At 42.9% G+C, this 23,731-nt stretch overlaps 1 protein-coding gene across 18 annotated transcripts in view; it reads right to left on the bottom strand.

The window, feature by feature from the left end:
* DZIP1L (DAZ interacting zinc finger protein 1 like) overlaps positions 1-23,731 on the bottom strand; it is a 57,614-nt gene that overhangs the window by 31,454 nt on the left and 2,429 nt on the right. For 15 of the 18 annotated variants that reach the window (XM_025448953.3, XM_025448952.3, XM_049099870.1 and 12 more), the window contains exons 2-7: positions 22,713-22,977; positions 15,936-16,517; positions 13,284-13,368; positions 10,451-10,572; positions 9,589-9,750; positions 6,158-6,346 (exon numbers count right to left, since the gene is read on the bottom strand). In XM_025448953.3, coding sequence (XP_025304738.1) covers positions 6,158-6,346; positions 9,589-9,750; positions 10,451-10,572; positions 13,284-13,368; positions 15,936-16,436 — 1,059 coding nt within the window. In that variant the 5' untranslated portion in view covers positions 16,437-16,517; positions 22,713-22,977. Of the gene's footprint in view, positions 1-6,157; positions 6,347-9,588; positions 9,751-10,450; positions 10,573-13,283; positions 13,369-15,935; positions 16,518-22,712; positions 22,978-23,467; positions 23,538-23,731 lie in introns of those variants that run through there. The other 3 variants (XM_025448951.3, XM_025448954.2, XM_035704795.2) reach the window with 3 other exon arrangements.

Consider the following 23,731-nt stretch of genomic DNA (forward strand, 5'->3'; position numbering starts at 1 on the left):
AAAGTAACCTTCTGACCTTTGATGAGGTAGTTTTCCAACAACAACTCCAAATGCACATCAAAACCTACCTCTCAAATGTCTAGTCAGCTACCACCACGTCAGGGGAGGAGTGGGAGTTGGCAGGGGTGTAGGCAAGCTCAAGAATGATGAGCATGGAGCTGGGGCGGTAGGAGCATGAGCTCCATATGGTGGAGCAGCATCTTGTATCCACCATATCATCCCTGACCACACTGCAGGAACTTTTAACCCCCACAGATGGGAGGGCTTGGGTCACTATAGATACATAGACACACACACACACACACACACACATATACACACACACACTCATACTCCTCATCTCAACTCCGCAGCCTTTCCCGTCCTTGGCTTCTCATCTCAGATTGAGATGACAAGTCACCCAAGATTCCAAGCATATCCGATGATGATCTCCTCCTGCCAAATAGTCCAAGTATTTCTATAACAAAATGCAGAATGATTGTGAGAAATGCTATTAGATGGTTCATTTACAAAAACAAGAAAAGATTCTCTTTGATGTTAGAAGGACCAATAAGAGCAACATACATACACCTGTAGACAAATTCTGGCTGGGGTTTCACCTGAAGCAGAGGTAGAGGGTCTCCAGACCTGGGCAAGTGACTTTCTAACAAGACAGACTACTTTCCAGTTTGGGGACATTTTCAAGCTATGCTCGAGGTTAGCAAGAATTGGATACAAGCCTCTAAGACCAAGGCAGAAAGGCTCTCTGTCCAGTGTGGCAACCCACAAAAGGACAGTCCAATAACTTGAGGCCATTCAGAAGTCATCAAATGATGTTTTTAGGTAAAAAGAAAAGGTGAAGAAAATATGGTCACATGCTGTTGCACGAGGAGAGAGAAAATGAGAACTGTTTCTAATTGCAAAAAGAAACTCTAGAAAAATACACAAGAGAGCAGTGAAAGTGATCAGCTGTGGGGTGAGTGCTGGGCAGGTATGGATGATGGAGATGGGCTGGAAATGAACCTTAATATATTTCAGTGCATTGTACTGAGTGTATCTTAATATATCTCTACCACTTTGGGAATAAATTGAAATGTATTTCCCATTTTAAGACGTTTCAAATAAAATCAAACCATCAGATGGGAATTACTGGAAATGGAGGTGTCTATCTCGCTCTAGCCTCTGATCTGAGGACTTTTCATCTTCTGAGCTTCCCGCAGGCAGCTCCTGGGGCTCTGGTTAATCGGCTTCCTCCTCAACTTGCTTTCTCCTTGGGGGCATTTTCATAGAAGCTGTTTTCTCATCCTGAGGCCTGCTGCTCTCTGTTCCCTGGTCTCCATATCTGAGCCCTTCCATTTGACTCCCCCTGAATATGGCTGAAGTCCACAGCCACCCGGTTCTCTCCTGGTGGGGTCAAAGGGCCCAAACATGAAATGACCAGGCAATTCTTCTGAAGTTTCCAGGACAGCTCTCCTTGGAGGGCCTGAAGGGGTCCTTGCATAGGGGACCACAGAGAAGAGCAGATTTGGGGTTCAGAAGAGAAGCCTCGGCAGCCCCAATTCCTGGTCAGGTAGGCTGCTGTCCAGGCAGCTGACTCCTTCCGAGTATTGACGGGGGCCAGCTGCCAGGAAAGCTATCAGCAACAAAACACCAACCAACCAGCTTGAGGAGGGTACTGCTGGAGAATGGGGGTGCCATAGGATGAGACAAGGTCTCAGGAAACCAAGCTCCCCCCAGACCACCCAAGCCAAGCTACCTCTCGCTTCTGAGCTGCATGCTCTTTCTGTAGTTCCTTCATTTTTCTCTTCCATTCTGTTTTCTGAAAAAGATAACTGTTTGACAACTGGGCCTCTAGATATTAAAATATACTCTAAAGCTAAAGGAATTAAAAAGTATTGGCTCGTGATTCAGCAGAGCAGTGAAAAGAATAGAAAGCCCAAAGATGGGGGGGTGGGGGGAATGAAATCTTAGTCTGAAGGAAGATAGATTATTGACAAATGGAGTTCAAACAGGTGATTAACTGCCTGGGGAAAAAAAATATATGATCTTGAATCTTATTTCGTATCTTAAGCCAAATAAGTTGTAGGGGTGTCAAAGATTTAAACTTAAAAAACCGAAGTGACATCAGCAAGGTGGGGCAATGGAAGGTTCCAGCTCTCAAACCGCCCACAGGTGAGGATTCCTTTATGGGAGCCCAGGAATCCAGCAGAGAGTTTCTAGCACCTCAATGGAGCAAAAATAACCTGAGAATAGATTCATTCCAGAGAAGTTTCACTGGCCTACATTTGCTCTGCTCTCCCCAAGGTGGCACAGCTCAGTGCCAAGAGAGACTCTCTCAGCCCGCAATTTTCCCCACAGGGGTAAGTGAGAGTGAGGGAGCACCACTGCCCCAGCCTCCCAGGATGCTGCCCAGGAGGCCCAATTCTGTCCCTCTCAGAACTGAGGGAAAAAGGGCAGAGCTGAATCAGCCTGTGGTGCTGGCATAGCAGATCCAACTGGCTTGTCTGTGGACACGGGGAGGTGTAAGATGAGAAGTTCTTATATGCAACTGATATTAAGTTGTTATCAGCTTAAAATAGACCACTGTACTAGAAGATATTTTATGTAAGCCTCATACTAATCACAAAAAAAAAACCTATAGCAGATATGCAGAAGATAAAGGAATCAAAGCATACCACTCTAAAATAAAATCATCCAATCAAAAAGGAAGGCAGCAAGAGAGGAGGAAAGGACAAAGCAACCACAAAACAATCTGAAAACAATTTAAAAAATGGCAATAGGAAGTCCTTACCTACCAATAATTACTTTAAATTTAAATGGATTAAGTTCCCTAAGCCAAAGACAGAGTGAGTGAATGAATTAAAAAGAAAAAAAAAAAAACACAAGATCTGGCTATGTGCTGCCTGTTAAGAGACTCACTTTAAGAACACGCATAGTCTGAAACCAAAGGGATGGAAAAAGATATTCCATGCAAACAGTAACCAAGAGAACAGGGGTAGCTATACTTCCATTAGGTGCTTTAAGTAAAAAACTGTTACAAGAGACAAAGAAGGTCACTATATAATGATAAAGGGGTCAATTCATCAACGGAATACAATTATTAATACATATGCATCCAACATCAGAGCACCTATATACATAAAGCAAATATTAATACAACTAAAGGGAGAAGTTGCAATACAGTAAGAGCATGGGGCTTCCATGGCCCCCTTTCAACAATATAGATCATCCAGACAGAAAACCAATAAGGGAACACTAGACTTGAATAGCACTATAGACCAAATGGACCAGACAGACATATATAGAACACTCTATCCAAAAGGAAAACCATCTATGGAATGGAGAAAATATTCTGCAAACCACATACCTGACAGGGGGTTCATACGCAAAATATAAGGAACTTATACAACTCCGTTAGAAAAAAAAAAAAATTAAGGACCCAAATAGGCATTTCCCCAAAGTTGGCCTACAACATCATTAATCAGCACAGAAATATAAATCAAACCACAATGAGATATCACCTCACACCTGTCAAGACGGCTATTATTTTTTAAAAAACAAAATATAACAAGTGTTGGTCAGGATGTGAAGAAAAGGGAACCTTCATACCATGTTAGTGGCAATGTAAATTGGTATAGTTATTATAGAAAATAGCTATAGAGTGGAAGTGCCTCAAAAAATTCAGAACTGACTTACTCATTTTCCCCAAGTATCTCCCACATATAAACGAGTTATACTTGTTAATAAACCTGTTTACCTGCTGTTAAAAAAAAAGTAAGGGGTACCTGGTGGCTTAGTCAGTTAAGCATCTGACTCTTGATTTTGGCTCAGGTCACGATCTTGGAGTCATGGGATTAGCCCCATATTGGGCTCCATGCTCAGCAGGAAGCCTGCTTCTCCTTCTCCCTCTGCTCCAACCCCTGCTCACATACTCTCTCTCTCTCTCTCTCTCTCTCTCTCTGTCTATCTCAAATAAATAAGATCTTTTAAAAGAATTAAAAATGAAACTACCATAAATTTTGACAATCCCACTTCTTAATATTGATCCAAAAAAACTGAAATCAGGATCTCAAAGAGATACTCACCCCCCCCCATGTTCCCTGCAGCATTATTCACAATAGCCAAAATATGGAAACCTAATAATCCATTGACAGATGAATGGATAAAGCAAACATGGTACATACATACACTGGAATGCTATTCAGCCTTAAAAAAGAAGGAAATCCTACATCAACATGAATGAACCACAAGGACATTACACTAAGTGAAATAAGTCAGACAAGAAAAACACTGCATGATCTCACTTATGTGTGGAATCTAAAATAATCAAACTCATAGAAACAGAGAATGGTGGTTGCCAGGGGTTAAGACGGGGAGAAAATGAAGAGGTTATGGTCAAAGGGAACAAGGTCTGTTATGCAAGATATATTGCTTACTTAAAACTTGCTAAGAAGATAGATCTTATGTTGTGTTATTACCACATACACAATGAAAATAATAATAATAATAATAATAATAATAATAATAAGGATGGGAGGAAACTTTAGGAGGTGATGGCTATATATGACTGTGACTCTGATGGTGGTGATGGTTTCAAGGGTAAATACTTACCTCAAACTCAGAGTTGTGTAAATCAAGTATGTACAACTTTTTACATGCCAATCATACCTCAGTAAAGAGGTATATATGAATGAAGGAATAAATAAGTAAATAAATAAATAAGGCCATAAAGGCAGTAAAAGAAAACACAAAAACATTTTCTTCTTAAACCTCAGGGTGGCCATAAACAAAAGATTGATAATTTGATCATTTGGACCACACAAACATGATTAATTTCATATGGCCTAACCACCATAAACAAAATTAAAGGAACAATGTGGGGAAATAACCCCAAGAATGAGAAAGGGTTGGGTTTAAGTTCCATATATTATACAAACTCTCTCTTTGGTAAGGAAATCAATAGAAAATGAGGCAAAGGATGTAAACAGAGATCACAGGGGAAAAAAAATTAGCTTTTCTTACTGGGAAACTTATAAAGTAATTAGACCTTAAGCTCTTTCTTAGCAAATCTTAGCAGAAACAGAAGCACCGATGTAGTGACGGTGCCCATGGCCAGCCCTTCCTTGCCATGGAGTGATCAGCGTTGCAGACCATGTCTAGCTGGACTGTTGTAAGATTCATCCAGCAGTGACCAGAGCAGAAGAGCAGACTGTGCACAGCCTCTCCAACTCCATATCCAGCCTCAGAATGGGGCAGCATGAAATCGGCCAGGAGAAAAGTTACACCATGGAAAATGGCAATGGCTACAAATTAAATCTTTTTAGGTCCCAAGAGTGGTTTTTAAATATATACCATCACCCACTTAGACCCACCCCAAAGTCCTTCAAACCCAGGAGACTGTCACACTTCCTAACAGTTGTTTTCAACTGGGTTGGACTCAAAATGAGGGTAAAGGTACCCAATAAGGGGCATAACCGTATGTATTTTGAGAAGATCCCCGATAAACCTGCTATTGCACCCCTGTATATCACCAGCCTCACGTGAGAACCCTAGGAATCCTACCCAGTGCTTTCACGTACTGGCAGAGGTCTGTAAATATAAAACCTGATACCTCTCAACTTCTGTAAAACCATAGAGCAAAACCGAGAAACTTTGTTAAGAACAACATGATTCGGGGGATCCCTGGGTGGCGCAGCGGTTTGGCGCCTGCCTTTGGCCCAGGGCGCGATCCCGGAGACCCGGGATCGAATCCCACATCGGGCTCCCGGTGCATGGAGCCTGCTTCTCCCTCTGCCTGTGTCTCTGCCTCTCTCTCTCTCACTGTGTGCCTATCATAAATAAATTAAAAATAAAAAAAAAAAAAAAAAAAAAAAAAAAAAAAAAAAGAACAACATGATTCGGATCCCTGGGTGGCTCAGCAGTTTAGCGCCGGCCTTTGGCCCAGGGCGCGATCTTAGAGTCCCAGGATCGAGTCCCTTGTCGGGCTCCTGGCACAGAGCCTGCTTCTCCCTCCTCCTGTGTCTCTGCCTCTCCCTCTCTCTCTCTCTATGTCTATCATAAATAAACAAACAAGCAAACAAATAAATAAATAATAAAATAAATGAATGAATGAATGAATCTTTAAAAAAAAGAACAACACAATTGGCTATGAGAGAAAAGGCAAGAGTTATCAGCTCACCTCAATGTCTGTCTTCTCCCTCAGGACCTCGACCTCCTGAGTCTGCATGAGTTTCTCCTGAATGTCCACTTTTTCCTTCAGGGCCTGGATCTCCTGACTCTGCTTGAAATGCTCCCCAGACTTATCCAGCCGATACTTGATATTAGCCTCCACCATACTGTGGGACTGGGACTGCAGCATCTGCAGTTTCTGAAAAGCCAGGACACAGTTTTATTTAGATGAAGATCTAATCCTGATGTTGCCTTTTATACCTTGAGCAACGTCAGAAGGGCACACCTTAGCCCACCACAAACTCCAGCTTGTCCTCACTAGACATCTACGTGGCTGCGCATACCCACACAAGTCTCATTCTCCCCCACGAGGCTTCCCCTGAGAGCTCACGCTTACACGGGAGAAGCAGGTTCCCGTGGACCAACAGAATTCAAGAGCAGAATTTCAACTATACTGAAATTCAGCTGTACCTGAAACCTGGAGCTCAGCAGACAGCTGCCCCATTTCCTCCTCAGTCTCAAATAGGCTGAAGAGAATCAGACTCTTAGAGCCTCTGGGAGGGTCTCAGGCACTCTGGACCATTCCCTGAGGACTCCTGTCCGTCCTCCCACCAGAAAATGCTGGCTGTCACCAAGAAGGCCTGGCTTTGCATGGCTTGGAGTGGTGTCACCAATACCTAATGATTCCCGAGCTACTAGTATGTAATCTGAAAGAAAAGGCACAGAAAAGTGGATCCAAGAGAAGAGGCCTTTCCACCTATTGTTTTTTTTTTTTGTTTTTTTTTTAGGATAGTCACACAGAGAGAGAGAGAGGCAGAGAGAGAAGCAGGCTCCATGCACCGGGAACCTGACGTGGGATTCGATCCCAGGTCTCCAGGATCGCGCCCTGGGCCTAAGGCAGGTGCCAAACCGCTGTGCCACCCAGGGATCCCACCTATGGTTATTTTTTTAAACATATCACTGCTGTAGTCACAAAAGGAAATTAGCTCCATCTCTATCATCAAACAAAACTCATAAGCCCTGTTAAAGCTTTAAAGAACTGCAAGTCCCTGAGTTTAACTTGTTCTCATTCTGGCTAATCGTTAACTCCTCTCTACTGCTAGAGCAATATCAGGTACAAATGTTAACCATTTCTAATGGAGTGTTTTTGTAGCGTCAAATGCTTTATCAAGTGTATGCACAACCCTCAGCTTCTGATGTGCCATTTCTGTCTTCACACCGATGCTCACAACAACTAGAGAGCTGGCTCTCTCGGCATAACAAACCTTCATGGCAATTTCCACTCAGCTAGGGACTCCTTTGGCAGCTGGATTTAGTGTACGTCTTATCTAAAGTTCTCTCTGCAGTCAGGTAAAGTAGTGAAAGTAAGCTCACGGGCTTTTGCATCAAGAGGAAATTTTTGAGGAGAAACATCTTCGAAAAGTATTTCCCTCTCCTTGGCCCTCCTGACAGCAAGGGGAATCTTTTTTGTGTAATGAGACGGATGGTCTTACAGTGTTATTCACACTCATTGTCAATGAAATCTTATCTTTTTCTCCCCCAAATTAGGGGGAAAATAACAAAATAATTATCCAAGTACACTGAGAATTGTGTATCCAGTTTGGTTCCTATAATAAAAGTAAAATAATAAAATGTCACATGAGAGGAGATGGGGGAGACATACAAACACAAAAACAATATAAGCAATCCTATAGAGGAAAGACCAAAAAAAAAAAATTGATGTTCTAATTGAGGAAAATGGGATATAAGTTAAAAAGAAACCATGGATGGTAAGAATTAGGTCCTCATTCACCAAAAGTTAGACTTCTGAACCAAAGTAACCTTCTGACCTTTGATGAGGTAGTTTTCCAACAACAACTCCAAATGCACATCAAAACCTACCTCTCAAATGTCTAGTCAGCTACCACCACGTCAGGGGAGGAGTGGGAGTTGGCAGGGGTGTAGGCAAGCTCAAGAATGATGAGCATGGAGCTGGGGCGGTAGGAGCATGAGCTCCATATGGTGGAGCAGCATCTTGTATCCACCATATCATCCCTGACCACACTGCAGGAACACTTAGCCCCCACAGATGGGAGGGCTTGGGTCACTATAGATACATAGAGACACACACACACACACACACACACACACACACATACACACACACACTCATACTCCTCATCTCAACTCCGCAGCCTTCCCCGTCCTTGGCTTCTCATCTCAGATTGAGATGACAGGTCACCCAAGATTGCAAGCATATCCTATGATGACCTCCTCCTGGCAAAGTGGTCCAAGTGTTTCTTTAACAAACTGCAGAATGATTGTGAGAAATGCTATTAGATGGTTCATTTTCAAAAACAAGATTGTCTTTGATGTTAGAAGGACCAGTAAGAGCTAAATATATTCTGAAAGTATTTCTCCTCAGATCGTTTTCCCTGACGTGATTTTAGTCATACAGGTTTATTTGGGAAGAGAGGGTCCAGAGATAATGACCTTTAATAAGGTTTTCTTGGGGGCATCTGGGTGGCTCAGCAGTTGAGCATCTGCCTTTGGCTCAGGGCATGATCCCGAGGTTCTGGGATCGAATCCTGCATCGGGCTCCCCACAGGGAGCCTGCTTCTCCCTCTGCCTATGTCTCCACCTCTCTCTGTCTCTCATGAATAAATAAAATATTTTTTAAAAAAATAAGGTTTTCCTAAACAAACTTGACAGTATGCCCAGTAGAAGAGCAGGAGCTCTTCATTTAAAAAGCTAAGCTCAAATCCCAGGTCTAGCTCTTAGTAGCCATGTGACCTTGAGCATGTTATGGGGCCTCAATGTCCTCTGCTGTAAAGGAGGCATGAGAATAGTTTTGTTTAAAGAACTTTAAAAAAGAAGTAAGTAAATGAAAAATGTACCTACTTTGAGGATGTTATGGTTGTTTTGTTGTTGTGAGAATTAAAAGTTAGTGTATATAAAGCACTCTGTACAGGGGAAAACAGTAAATACCTTTAGTAAATCTTACTATTACATGTGATCTCCACAGACCCCAACAGAGTGGCTGGCATGTAGGCAGTGTCAGCATATATTTGTTGAGAGAGAAGTGCTGCATCTATTTAAATTTTGCCTCATATCTTATCCAGTGATGAAAGAAACTCCTTTGCAAAAATAAAGTCTAGGGAGTTTTTACTATATACCAAACAATGTGAAGTGCTCTCTACGTGCTAATTTAACCCTTTCAGCAATCTATCTTACAGAAAAGAAACTGAGGCACAGGAGGGTTAAGTAACTCGCCTATGGTCACACAGCCAAAATGTGCTAGAGCAGGGATTCAGCCCCTGGCATCAGCCTCTGGTATCCAGCCTAACAGTATATCAGCCCCCAATGGCAGATGGAATAAAACTAGAACAAACTAAGAAATAAATTTTAAGAATAAACAGATTTTTCAGCAAAAGAACTTTGAACGCCTTTTGTGTAAGTTACCTCTTCTAGCATAGAGTTATGTTTGGCAACACTTTTAAATTCATCCCATAATGATCTTTTAAACTTGTCTATTTCTTCATATAGGCTGGCCCACTCCTTTTCTTTCCATTCATCAAATTTTTTCTTAGTTTCTATTTCCTTCTGATGGCTGACCTCTGCTTCCTGGAAAGAAAAGCAAGAACAATAGAATCATTAATTCCACATTACCGCAAATATTTACTGAGAAACTGCTAGGGCCTCTTGTATGGGCAAGTCATTATGGAGACCCAAAGCACAATCATCTCAGAGCTCCCACTGTTTGGGCATGGAGTGGGACAAGTCTTATCCAAACTGTAAAGTCCCTTGAGGGTAGGGACCATGTCTTTTCTCTCTCTTTGTATTCTTGGCATAGTTGGTGCTCAATAAATGGGTGCTGAGGAAATGATTACATGAAGGAAGGGGTGAGACAAATTTACATATCTTCATTCTACAACTATCTACTAAGTACATCCTTGAGAGTGGACTTTGGAGTTTATCCAGTCTTTGTTCTTCAAAGCGCAAACTAGCAGGGTAGTGTAAGAAGTTAACATTCTGGTTTAAATGCCCTCACAGAGTGCTGAATAATGTAGGAAAATGCAATTCTCTGCTCTACTTGTGGCCAGACAGATCTGGAAAAATAACTGAATCTTCCTTCTCAGACAACCCAAGATCATTTGCCATATCCAGAAAGATGCTATCCTGGTGCTGGCTGACTCCCTGCTGCAGGCTAGTTTCCTGCTGCAGAAAACCAGCCTGACTTCTGGTCCTGTGGAATACAGGTGCCTCTTGGGTCTCCTGGGTAGTCCACGAGCGGGTCTCCCCGGCGCTTCCTCTCCATGCCCACCTGCAGCTGTCGGCGCTTCTCTGCCTCCCTCTGGGCTTCCAGCTCCTCTTGAGTCCATTTTAGCTTGGCCCGCAGCTCTTCCAACACATCCTCCTCCAACAGCCGCTCTGGCTTCTGCTTCGCTGTGGGGTCCATGCAAAGACAGGATAACCAGTTTAAGTTAAAAAGTGAGTGGAACAAGGTTCCTCATCTATGCGATGTGTCACACCTCTGGCTGAGACCAGCCATGCCACTTCCATTGGACATTGACTACAGGCAAGTGACATAACATCCCTGACCTTTAGTTTCCCCACATCAGAAAATGGAGATAACAACAGCACCTAACTCAGAGGGTTGTCGCGAGGGTGAAAGGTGATAGTGCAAAATGCTTAGCACAGTGCCTGGCATGACAACTCAATAAATGTGAACTATTATTATCACTTAAAATAACTATTTTGATGGTACCAACACACACAAATGTAAATGCGAGATTGGTAGGTAACAGAAGCATAATACCAAATAGCACGTACACAGTGATTATTAATACAAAGAACACATCTATGTACCTGGCAGCCATCAGAGAGGAGTTTAAAGGAGTGAAAATAATTGTAGTTTTAAGTTCACTTTGTTCAGAAACACAGTATAGTATTAAATTTCAAATGGAAAAAAAAAAGCAGCATGCATTACGAAGAAAATTTTAGCCAAGGTTGCTTTAAAAGTATATTTTAACATTTCTAAGATTAAAAAAAAAAAGAATGAAGTATAAAAGAACATTCTAACTAAACCACATACTGATAAACCAAGAGTTACAGGTTAATTGAAAAGACGCCAATTGTACTTGAACATTTGTTACTTTTTAAAGTACCTGTAGTGCCTATTAGATAGATGGTACTGTTATTAAACCTCTAAACCTGTCTTTGAAAAAAAAGAAATGGTTTTCCTCAAACTGGATTTTTTGGAAACAGCAATTTTTAAATGCAGTAGAAATTAATTTGGGTTAACAAAGTGATTTGAGATGATATGAAATCGGACAGCAGAGGGATCTGAAAAGCCAGCTGCCTGAGAATAAAAAGGTCATTAATTTAGCAAAAATTGCCTTAAGAACATATTTTCCCTCTCCTTCAACACTTAACCTTAAGAAAATAATAAGAAATATGCACAAAGATTTACATGCAAGAATGTTGATCATTATGTGATTTATAATAGGGAAATTGACAAGTAACCCATATAAAGTATAAAGTAATTTAATTGTGAAATAAATTAGGATAGCCACAGGATGGGATACTATTCAGCCATTAAAAGCCATGTTTCCCAAGATGACTGGATGACAATAGAAATGTGATATATTCCTAACTGAAGATAAGCAACAGTCAAAACTGCATACTATATGATTATATACATACACAGAAAAATAAAACAGAGAAAAACATCAAAATATTAACTGTGATTTTGACCGTGGTTCTTACCTTTTCTACCTTTCTGTATTTAAATATTCCAGGTCAAAAGTATTTTTTTCCAATTTTTTTATTGTGGTAAAATACACATAACATAAAATTTAGCATCTTAACCATTTTTAAATGTATAGTTCGGTGGTATTAAATACATTAATAATTCATAATGTGCAATTGTCACCACCATCCTCTTCCATAACTCTTTTCTTCTTGTAAAACAAAAACTCTGTATGCTTTAAATAACTCCCCATGCACCCCCTCCCCTGGCCCTGACAACCATCATTCATCCTACTTTGTTTCTATGAATTTGACTTTTCTAGGTGCCGCATATTATGTGGAATTATACAGTATTTGTCTTCTTGTGACTGACTTACTTCACTTAGCATAATATCTTCAAAGTTCATTCATATTGTAACATATTACAGAATTTCCCTTCTTTTTAAGGCCAAATCATATTCCCTTGAATGTATATACCACAATTTGCTTATCTATTCATCTGTCTACAGACGTTCGGGTGTTTCCCAATCTTAGCTACTGTGAATAATGCTGTTATAAATATCAGTATACAAACACCTCTTCAAAGACATATCTTCTTAATCAGAAAAAAACATTTAAGAAGCAGAAAATGTTTTTGTTTAGCAGCCTCCAATACAGAACCAAGAAAAATCAGATATATAATAAATGCATAATAAGTAAGTAAACGGTCCTGTTTTAAAACTCTAAGTCTGCTCTTTGAAAAGGAAATTAAAATGAAAAAATAAGAAAAAAGTTTTATTTAATGGGATTTTTATATTTATAAGATTTATATTTTCATATCTATATTTATTTCACGTGTTAACACCTATTTCTTATGGAACCACAAAAATGGATATAAAGTTCGTAAATCTCTTTATGGGGAAATATACAGCCTCGCTACTTGTTTTGGAACTTGAAATAGTAAAATTAAAGTGATTAAGTCATAATTAGCTACACACAAAAAGTCAAAAGACTGGCCTAATTGCTCATTAACCCCATTTAAAAACACATTCATAGCTAGCATCAGAAAATAGCAGACTCATAGAAGGCTGGAAGGTAAGGACCCTTCAAAACCACTGCATCTGACGGTCCCATTCACAGCAAAGGCCACTGTGACTCAGAGGGGTGCACTGACAGTGGTCACATAATAAAAAGGGATAAAGCTAACACCAGAACTTATCTCTCTTTTTCTCTACACACATGGTCAGAAACCCTCCCATCTTCACATGGGACAGATTCCCCCATGGTAGATGGTGGGATCATCCCCTCCTCTACTGGATGATGAGGCCTGAGGGCAGCTGTGATGGTATGTGTGTCCCACACCCACTGAAGACCAGCCCAGACTATTCCCCACTATCCATGGTCCCACGAGGACCACCTGGACTCACCACCTTCTGCCATGTTCAAATGCTTGCGCTGCATGTGGCCCTGGAGAAAGGTGACATTCGTGAATGCCTTGTCACACAGGTCGCACTGCACAGAAGGGAAACAGTGGTAAGTGCAGGATTAGATAACCTGGGTCAACCTGGGGTCCTCCCAATATAAAAATTCCTATTTCTGTGGGCCCCCTGGGCTGCTTCAGAAATGAAGAATTATATTTGAACACAACCAGTGCCCAAGGGAGCTGTAAGCTGACTACGAATTTGATGACACTAAGGAATTTTTGTTGGTTTTTCAAGGCATGATGATAATCTTGTGTTTATGTTTAAAAGTGGGAGTTCTAGGCAGCCCAGGTGGCTCAGTGGTTTAGCACTGCCTTCGGCCCAGGGTGTGATCCTGGAGACCCGGGATCGAGTCCCATATCAGGGTCCCTGCATGGAGCCTGCTTCTCCCTCTGCCTGTGTCTCTGTTTCTCTTTCTCTCTGTGTCTCTCATGAATAAATAAATATTTTTTAAAAAATAAAAAATAAAAAAATAATAAAAGTGGGAGTTCTTGCCTTTTAGGAATATGTACTGGAATAGTTGTAGATAACACCACATGTCTAATGCACTTCAAAGTGGTGCAGGGTTGAGGGTAAGTAGGGGAACATATGCAAGTGTGTAGGGGAACATATGCAAAAACACCATCCATGAGTTGATAATGGGCTGAGTAGTGTACATATGAAGGTTCATTATACTACTCCCTCATACATATTTAGAATTTTTCACAATAAAAAGTAAATTAAAAAAAAAATAGCCAATGCCCAGGTCCCAACCCAGAGTTGAGAACCACCAAGTAGAGGATGACAAATAATAGTATCTCTAATTCCACTTCACTTTCCTCAAGCATCTTCAACACTGCCAATCTAACATATCATCTTTTCATGATAAAACTTCAAAATTTTTCCAACACTGCAGGCTGCCAATTCTACTCCATCAGACTAGGAGGGCAGATTATTTGCTATCTTTACACAAGTGTGACAGAAATTGCTAAATGTCCCCCAATTTCCTCAGTAATAAAAACCCCGATTTTAGGTGGTCATGAGGTTAATGAGAATAAACACTTTATGTTCCGGCCTCCCTTGCCAGGTGTGGCCATGTGGTTAAATTCTGGCCAATGACATTTAAGCAGAAGTAATAAGTGTACCTTCTGGAAAGTGTCATTAAAGCCATGACAGTCCAGTAGCCACTCCTTCTTCCTCCAACAACAGAACCCATTTTCTTCTGGAGAATCATCCTGTCCCTTACTCTCCATCCATGGGCTACGGTCCCTCCTCAGCTCCATGGTGGGAAATGTGATCTAGACCAAAGCCAGTCACAACCTCGAATTTCCAGGGACCTATGAGGGGTTCCCAGATGGGAAGGAGACCCAAACCGAGCCAAATACAGGAAATGGTGAAAAACTGGCCAGGTTTCTGGTACCAAAGTAGGCCCTCTATCATGCCAGCCTTGAACCTGGGAAAATCAGATACTTGCACTGGTGGCCCAACCTGCTCCCACACAGAGCATTCTTTCTGAGAATGGAACCAACACTAAAGAAGCATTACTAAAAGCTACAGAGAGAGAAACTAAATTCTAGTGCCCATAATCTGATTCCAAGGACAAGCCACACCTGAGTCCCACCATAGCTCTGGATTTTTCAGTTAAAGTAACCAATAAAATCCTTAAGTCAAGTTAAACTGCTCTTCTGTTATTTACTACTGAAAGGGCTCTGGCCCTTTTTATCATAATTAACATTATATCAATTAATACAATTAACATTGTATCATATCATTCCTTCTGTCCCACCCACCCCCAAACTATGAATTTCTTGATAACCTGAGCCACCATGACTTGTGCCTGCATCCTCAGAGCCGGGCACAGGGCCTGACCACCATGACAATTCATTAATTGCAACAGTCCCCAGGCCACACTTGCTATGCAGATGCAGATGTTCAAACGCCCCTCTGAGTAATGAACTGTCACTTGTTTAAATGATAGAGTTACTTTCCCAGAATGGGCCTGGCAGTACGAATCTGTGGCTACACACTAATTCTGCATACACACGCACCCTTACACATGCCTTTTTACATCACACTGCTACACGCACACACAAACCCTTCAAACATATACACTTAGGCCCTCCATAAACACACACACCCTTACACACATATATATCCTTCCTTCATTCACACACACACACGCATCATAAATATACCTTTATATGCACACTTCCACACAAGCACATTACACACCACACACTCTTGCATGCATACATAGGCATAGACCATACACAGATGTATGCTCCAAACAGCCACATGTTAGGCACACATCTTCACACTGTCTTTAAGCATGCACATCCTCCACACATTCATACATGCACACCCTAGACATACACCTCTCCATAAACACACACACACATACATCCTTCAGATATACACTTGCTACACACACACACACACACACACACACACACATACACACACTCTGTAGAACTTGATGGGACATCTCTAACATGCGCTCCTAACCCCAGCCAGCATGGCCCACAGCAACCCTGAGGCCCAGTGTGCTGGTGCTGCCCAGGGGGCCCAGTGATGAGGCCCCCAGCCCCCCTCCTCTCCCGCCCTGCAGAGGTTCCTCACCGGGTGATAGCTGTAGACCCCAGTCTGTAGGAGCAGCTGCTGCAGGGTGCTGATCAACTTGCGGCGCTGGCGGCTCTCCTCTTTCACGCTCTTGAACTCCTGGGCCTGGCGCTCCAGCTCCTGCCGGCCCTTCTCTTGCTGGCTAAGGCTAGCCTGCAGCCGGGACTCCAGCTGGGTGATGCTGGTACTCAAGCAATTCTGGCAGTGCAGCAGGTACTCAATGATGAGCTGGGCCAAGCGCACCAACTTGAGCAATGCCGGGTCCAAAGGCTGCCCGCAGCGGTGGCACACCTCCTGGTCCAAACTGCAGAAGGTGACATGAATGATGTTCTCCTGCAGGGTGGCCACATCCAGCTCTCGCACCACACGGTCCATATCCAGTGCACTGATGCGCCTCCAGTCCACATTCTCAGAGCGCAGCTGGAACTTGAAGGGAGGGAAAGGGTAGGCCCCAAAGAGGGGGCCATTGAGGCCCTTAGCTGTGGTGGCCGAGTACTGCATGGGCTGAGGAAGCCCTGAGCTGACCACCTAGAAAGGGTGGCACAAAGGCTACGGTAGCAGGAAAAGAAACTGAGAGAGGACCTAGAAAATGAGAAGAAAAACCAAGTTCAGCAAGACACATCTGGAGGCATGTACTATACACCTGGCCAGCAGAAGTATAAGTGGGCAGAGGTGAGGGACCCATGCAATGGCTGCAGTACACCTGGGATGCACTGATGTGGTGACAGCTATGGAAGGCAAGGGGGTGTGGATTCAGATTGTAGCCCTGGGCAAGTTCCCTCACATCCTGAAGCCTTCTGTGTATACTGGGGATCATGGAGCCTACTTTTCAGGCTTGTGATTAGGAATGAGACAAGTGAAGCACCCAGCCTAGTACCTGGCACAAAGCAGGTCCTCCTCCTAGGAATGAGGCGAGTGACTCCTCCCTCCACTGTGCCCCATGCCCAAGTCTGCTGCAAGAGTGCCTGCCAGAGGTCTTTGTCAAAAGGAGGGGTCAAATGTCTAAGTGCATCCTTCTGCAACCCTATATTGAGATCAGGAGAAAGTCCAATAACTTGCCATTGGAGGCAGAGCCTCCTAACAACCACCATACCCCATCTTCTCCTCCTGTCATTACAAGGTTATAGTGGAACAGGAGTGAGCTACCTTCCTCAGTTGCCCCAGCTGTAATGCATGATCACATGACTATGCTTCCCTCTGGTGGGATGTGAGTAACATAATGTCCACCACTGCCAGGGGATGCTTAATAGAGCAACTATGTCTCTGCACACAGACTGTGCTTAATCCATAATGGTCTTTTTTTCAAACCTATTGGTTTAGAGAAGAGATTCAAATTGTTCTCAACAGACTCAGAAGACTCAGATTCTCCTCTCCACGCACTTGGTAGACACAGAAATTGTTCTCTCTCTTTAAAGAGTATTTTGACAATAGCAATAGGATTTTAAGATAAGCATTCGACTACTAAAAAATTATAATTTTCCTGCAGATAAACTTATACAAGTGTGCAAAGGTGCTTGTGCAAAAACTGTCATGTAATATTGTTTATAACAGCAAAGTACAATAAAAAATACAAGAAAGTGAAGTACAAAGTACAACAGGAGATACAAATGGTATCTCTATACAATGAAATACTATGCAGCTATTGATAAGAATAAGGCAACTATTCATGCACTGATACAGAATAATGAGTGTGTTTGTGTGTGTATATACATATACATATATACAAATATATACACATAACACAAATATACATACATATACACACAGATATTTCCACAACTGTTTAAACATATAAAACTATTTAAACATATAATGATAATTTGCAAACATAAAAATATGTATATCTGACATATATATTTATAGATCACATATATATCACATAGATATAGATCTATAAATATATTTCACAATAGTATAGTTACCTACGAGGAAGGAGGGAAATGGGATGTGAAATGGGGATAAATAAATGAGGAATAGATGGTGCATGAGTAGGAGATGGATGGATAGCCATCCTTACACAGACCAATGATGATAGTGATACATATGTATAATGTATATACATATATACACATATACGAATGATGCATATTTGTTACTCATATATAATAATATTAAAATAAAATACACTAACTTGTGATCCCTATATATTATTCATTGTCTATCATTTTATAAGCATTGACTATGGTATTTCTAGAAAAATAAATAAGCTGTTATAATGGATGCCTCTGGGAGTGGGAATGGACACTGGAAGTCTTTGATTTTCCACTTTCCACCTTTCTATACTACCCAAAGTTCTTTACATCATCATCTATTACTTTTCTTTTTTTTTAAGCTTTATCTATTTATTTATTTATGATAGACATAGAGAGAGAGAGAGAGAGAGAGAGAGAGGCAGAGACACAGGAGGAGGGAGAAGCAGGCTCCATGCCGGGACCTGACGTGGGACTCGAATCTGGGGCTCCAGGATCGCGCCCTGGGCCAAAGGCAGTCGCTAAACCACTGAGCCACCCAGGGATCCCCTACTTTTCTAATTTTTACAGAAAAAATACAATTTCTACCCTTGAGGAACTTCGAGTCTGACCAGGGCAACAACAAGGGGACTCTATCTAATCAAGTTATTTCTAGATCATAGGATTCAAACTTTTAAGTACAAGAGAAAGTCAGAGGAGAGTGAGGTCCCTGATCTCATGAAGAGGAAACACCCTTGAAGAAATTCTGGGGCTGGGTTTGCAAAGAAGGGATGGGCCTCCAGGGGAGGTCCCTGATCTCTGTGAGCCTTCACCTGAGCAAGGTAGTGATAGGCCTGCCCTACTTGCCCATAGGGTTCTAGGATGCTTAAGGATTGCCAGGGCGCAAGGCAAAGTCACTCGGTAATAATATCGGCTGCAGTGTGGCGAGTGCCAGCCTCTGTGTCAGACACAAACTCCACATGCAAACCTACAAGTAGTATCACTAGTCCCATTTTACAAACAAGGAAACCGATGTCTGGAGAAGAGTCTTGCCTCACTTGGGGAGGCCAGAGTCAAAGTACAGTTGGAAGTACATCTGGCTCTAAGGCTTGTGGCCTCTGATCATTGATTCTTGAGGCTATTTGTCCTAAAACTTTGCTTTGATCAGATCATGACCCCTTATCCCTCCAACTCATTCATTCATTCATCCATTGCCCCCTCATTTACAGCATGCCTACTTGGACCAGGGCTCATGCCAGGCATGGGGGCTACTGAAGCATGTTAACTACACACCTGCCCTCCACTCAGGAGCTCAGCGTGGCCTCTGGCTGCCACAGGGGCCAAACTGCTTAGCTTGGCCTTGAAGACTGCCCACGGGCTGCCACTGACCCACCTTTTCCATTTCGGCTCTCACACCTCCCTTTCTCAGATACTCTTCCCCCAAAGAGACTCCAAAACCAAAACCATCCAGCCACGTTCACCTCCATCATGGCCATAAGATCAGCCCATTTCTACTTAATGTGTTGTGTTATTTAAGCAAATTTTCAAAAGAGACAGGAGACATGATGTCATGCTCAGCTCCAAGCTGCAACTGTATCACTAGAGCCTCAGAGACAATTGCCACAACAAGCTATGCCTTGGAGCAACAGCAGGTTACTAGGCATGCTGTGGGCAAGGGTAACAGGACACCTGCTTCCTGTCCTCCTCCAGACGGAGAGCTCACCTACAACTCACTGTTTAACTATTTAAGCTTTGGCCTCAGATGTTGGCCTACAATCCTCTCTCTAATATTAAGGCTAAGAATGTTCCATCAGCAATTCTCTCAGCTTCTCCTACCTTGTTGAATGCTCCTTCCGGCCTCTTTCTTGAACTATCCTTTTATCCTTCTTTTAACATGAGGGGGATGATGAGGGTGGGCCGTGCCTCCATGATATTCTGTTCTTCATTCATGACTCATCACTCCCTGCACACTCTCCTTGAAGACAAGCTCACACATACCCACAGCTTCAGCAACCAAAGACCTGCTTTTGGCTGAGCCTCAGCCACTCCCAGAGCTCTTTCTCACTGGCCCATCTCTCCCTTGGGATCTTTAGGTCCAGCCTTCCAATACTGATTATACCAGAAATTGCAAATCCAAATTCCCTCAGGGACAAAAAGGTAGCATTAAATGCAGAAAATGTGCCAAGTATAAGAAAAACCAAAGTACAAGCTTGATGATAAATGGTAATTGATTCCCTGCCTTAGAAGCCATGATACAATTAGGCAGCAATTCTCAAAGTGTGGTCCCTGACCAGCAGCATCAGAGTATCAGCATCAGCTGGGAACTTGTTAGAAATGTAAGTCTCCAGATTTATTGTATTGATTCAGAACCACTGTAGTAGGGAGTCCTAGGGATTGTGCCAGAATGGGGAGTGCATGCCCTGTTTAAAAGGAGCAGTCTGGGGCAGCGCAGGTAGCTCAGCAGTTTAGCGCCGCCTTCAGCCCAGGGTGTGATCCTGGAGACCGGGGATCAAGTCCCATGTCGGGCTCCCTGCATGTAGCCTGCTTCTCCCTCTCTGCCTGTGTGTGTGTGTCCCTCACGAATAAATAAATAAAATCTTAAAAAAAAATAAATAAAAGAAGCAGCCACCTAAGGGCGGGGGGCGTGCAGTTGGTTGAGCAACCTTCTCTTGGTTTTGGCTCAGGTCATGATCTCATGGGTCCTGGAATGGAACCCTGGTCATCTCCTCATTTAGTGGGGAGCCTGCTTGAGAGCCTCTCCCTCTGCCCTTCACCCAACTTGTGTGCAGGCACCCGCTCTTTCCCTGCCAAAATAAATAAATAAATATTTAAAAACAAAACAAAACAAAGGAAGGGCAGCCACCACTGAGCTTCAGCCATACAGGAATGGATTTTATGTGTTCCTCTTGGCTAAATCCAAATTCACTAAAAAGATATTCAAATTATGAACTGTTTTTCAAACTACCTTTCTAGTTGCATTTCCCACTACAATATCACTTGCTGCCCACACGTTCATAGCCCTGGGCTATTTATTTATGGGCACCCATTTTTAAGTGCTTCATAAAGAATAGCTCATGTAATCCTCAGAACAATCCCTTGAGGAGGCACTAATATTACTCAAACCACAAAGAAGTAAAGAAGTTTGCCCCAGATGCAGGAGGCAAGATCCCAACCCACACAGCCTAGTTACAGATCTGAGCTCTTAGCCACTATGCCGTGCTGCCTGTTGGTATAGATGGACCTCCACCACTTCCTCCTCCTTCTACTGCAGGTGAATGAATGCCTGCTTCAAGGCCTTGCTCACACCTGACAGCCACCACAAATCCTTCCCACAGTCAAAATGCCCTGCCCCTCCCTTGGGCCCCCAGAGCACAGAGTATACACTCGTTTCAGTGCCTCACCACAGTCTGGTCTGTATCTGTGTGGCTTTCCAACATTCATCTATTCATCCCGTGAACAAATGACTCCTGAGCCCCTGCTAAGTGCCAGGCACCATGACTGACACTCAGAATTGATGGTGACCCAGGCAACAGTCCCTGCCATCATTAATAAAACTAATTAACAGTTCTGGAATTGTGTGCTTTGCATACAATTATAAGGCTTTCCATGCACTATTCCACTTTGTTCTCATTACAACCCAGTGTACAGATGAAGAAACTTACAAGTTACCTAAGAGGGCAGATGACTTTCCCACAATCATACAACTAGTAAATGATGGTGTCTAGCTCCACATGTCTCCAGAAAGACAGAAAAATAGACAGAAATTACCCTACAGATTGGTAAATGCCAGAGTAGGAACTAGGACAGGGTGCAGTGGGTATGCCAAGGACAGGCCATACCAGGACACTCCTATCTCCATCCTCCTCCAGCACCCCCAGTTGTAAGTTCTGCAAGGGCTGACACCATGGCTTATTCATCTCCACTGTACTCTAGCCCCTAGCATATTACTGGGAACCCAGATTGCTATTAACCTGAGCAGAATTATCAAAATCTTAGAGTATCTGCCTCAAAAGTCTATATTCTTGGAGTCTTGGAGAAATGAGCCTATGAACCAGCAAGAATTAGGATAAAGAGTGAGAATGGAGTTTGGAATCCTTAATTTGGACCCACTGGAGAGAAATGCCACTCACACTTACTAAAATGTTGGATTTGTTACCATGTGTGTCCACAGCCCGATACCACTGGCCATTCCTGAAAGCCCTTGTGGATGGGGGCTCAGGCTCATCAGTGAGAAACCTCAGAGCCACACTGACTATCAAGATATAGCTGCAGCCCTGAAACACTTGCATTTACACTCTGGGCACACACCAAGGATGGCAGCCCCATTCCCAGTTATACAGAATCCTGAATTAAGGATCTGAGTTCATGTGGTCTTACTGAACCCCAAAAGTGTCACACCTGTCTTCCACTAGAATCCCCAGGTTTTCATAAGTTTTAGGGCTCTGACACCCAAAGGTGAGCAGAAGTGGGGAAATCCAAAGACTATGATAGCAGCCAGCACTGATTAAGTTTCTGTGTACCAGGCACTGTGCCAGCCTTTAAAAGTACTATGTCTAGTGCTCGCTTCGGCAGCACATATACTAAAAGTACTATGTCTAACCATCACACAATCCTGTACGTAGCTATCATTTGCCTCTTCTGACAAATGTAGAAACTGAGACTCAGAAAAGCTAAGGGACCTGCCCCAAGTTACTCAGCTACTAGGTAATGAAGTCAAGATCCAAATCAGGTTCTGTCTGACTCTAAAGCTTTTGAATTATGCCCAACTACCTCCCATTGATCGCAATGATGGCACATAAATTACTTCCCACCATGGAAATGAGAGTACCTGAGATCACTTGACCAAACTGCAAGAACTGAAACGTTACAGCAAATCACAACAGGATCAGTGCCAGGGACCTGAAATTCTCTCCGTATCTCTGCAGAGCTTAGGTGAACAGGACCCAGCTCCACAGTTTGCATCCAAGTTAGGATGGCAGGTGACAAAGCCAAACGAGAGTGCTGCAGATCACCTGGAAACCACACACACCAATGGGCAGTCACGCTGTGCTTTCTCCAGACTGCAGCATCAGGAGACTGCTTTCCTCTCACATCTGGGAATAGAAACACAAGGCAGACATGACTCACTATCATTAGGAAATCCAAAGCTGTGTTAACCATCTCTACATGTTTTGATGGGGTCCCAGGAAACTTCCCAGTCCTAGACCAGTCTCATGAGTTAGTGGGACCCAAAAAAAATGTTATTTATGCTAGCATTCCAAACTCCATTCACTGTTATTTATGGGCACCAAGATGATGGTTTCTACCTGGGGCAATCCCACAGCCAAGAAAGAAAGCCCATCTATCACCATTGCTTTGCACACCCTTGCTTTGCACACCCTTGGGTTTACCACCTCACAAGGCAGCTATCCCATGGCAAAACAACTCCTGGAGAATTTGTGGTTCTTCCGAAAGCTGCCCACCTGTCATCTGTTGAAGATAACGTGCACAGAAGTCAACCAAACAACTGATCTTTTTAAATTCTGATTTTTAAATATAAATGGACAGCTAGAGTATACCACCGCTGCTCCCACCTTACCGTACCTTCTGCTTCCTCAAAAATGCAGCCAAGAGGAGCTGTTAGGGGAGCCAAGCTACCAAGGCAGCTGCCAGGCAATCACTGACAAGCCTGCCCTGGCTCCCAGAGCCACCCCAGTAGTACCTGCCCTGGGGAGCCCAGGCTTGTCATTAATGTTAATTGTTGTGGTTGCCAAGGAAACTCCCACACAGTTTGCAAATAGGTTATATACAAGCCTTAGGCAAGGGAGCCCTACAAATCCCAAAGGAGAGTGACTCGGAAGTTCTCCT

This window comes from Canis lupus, chromosome 23, assembly GCF_003254725.2.
Source record: "Canis lupus dingo isolate Sandy chromosome 23, ASM325472v2, whole genome shotgun sequence".
NCBI lineage: Eukaryota > Metazoa > Chordata > Mammalia > Carnivora > Canidae > Canis > Canis lupus.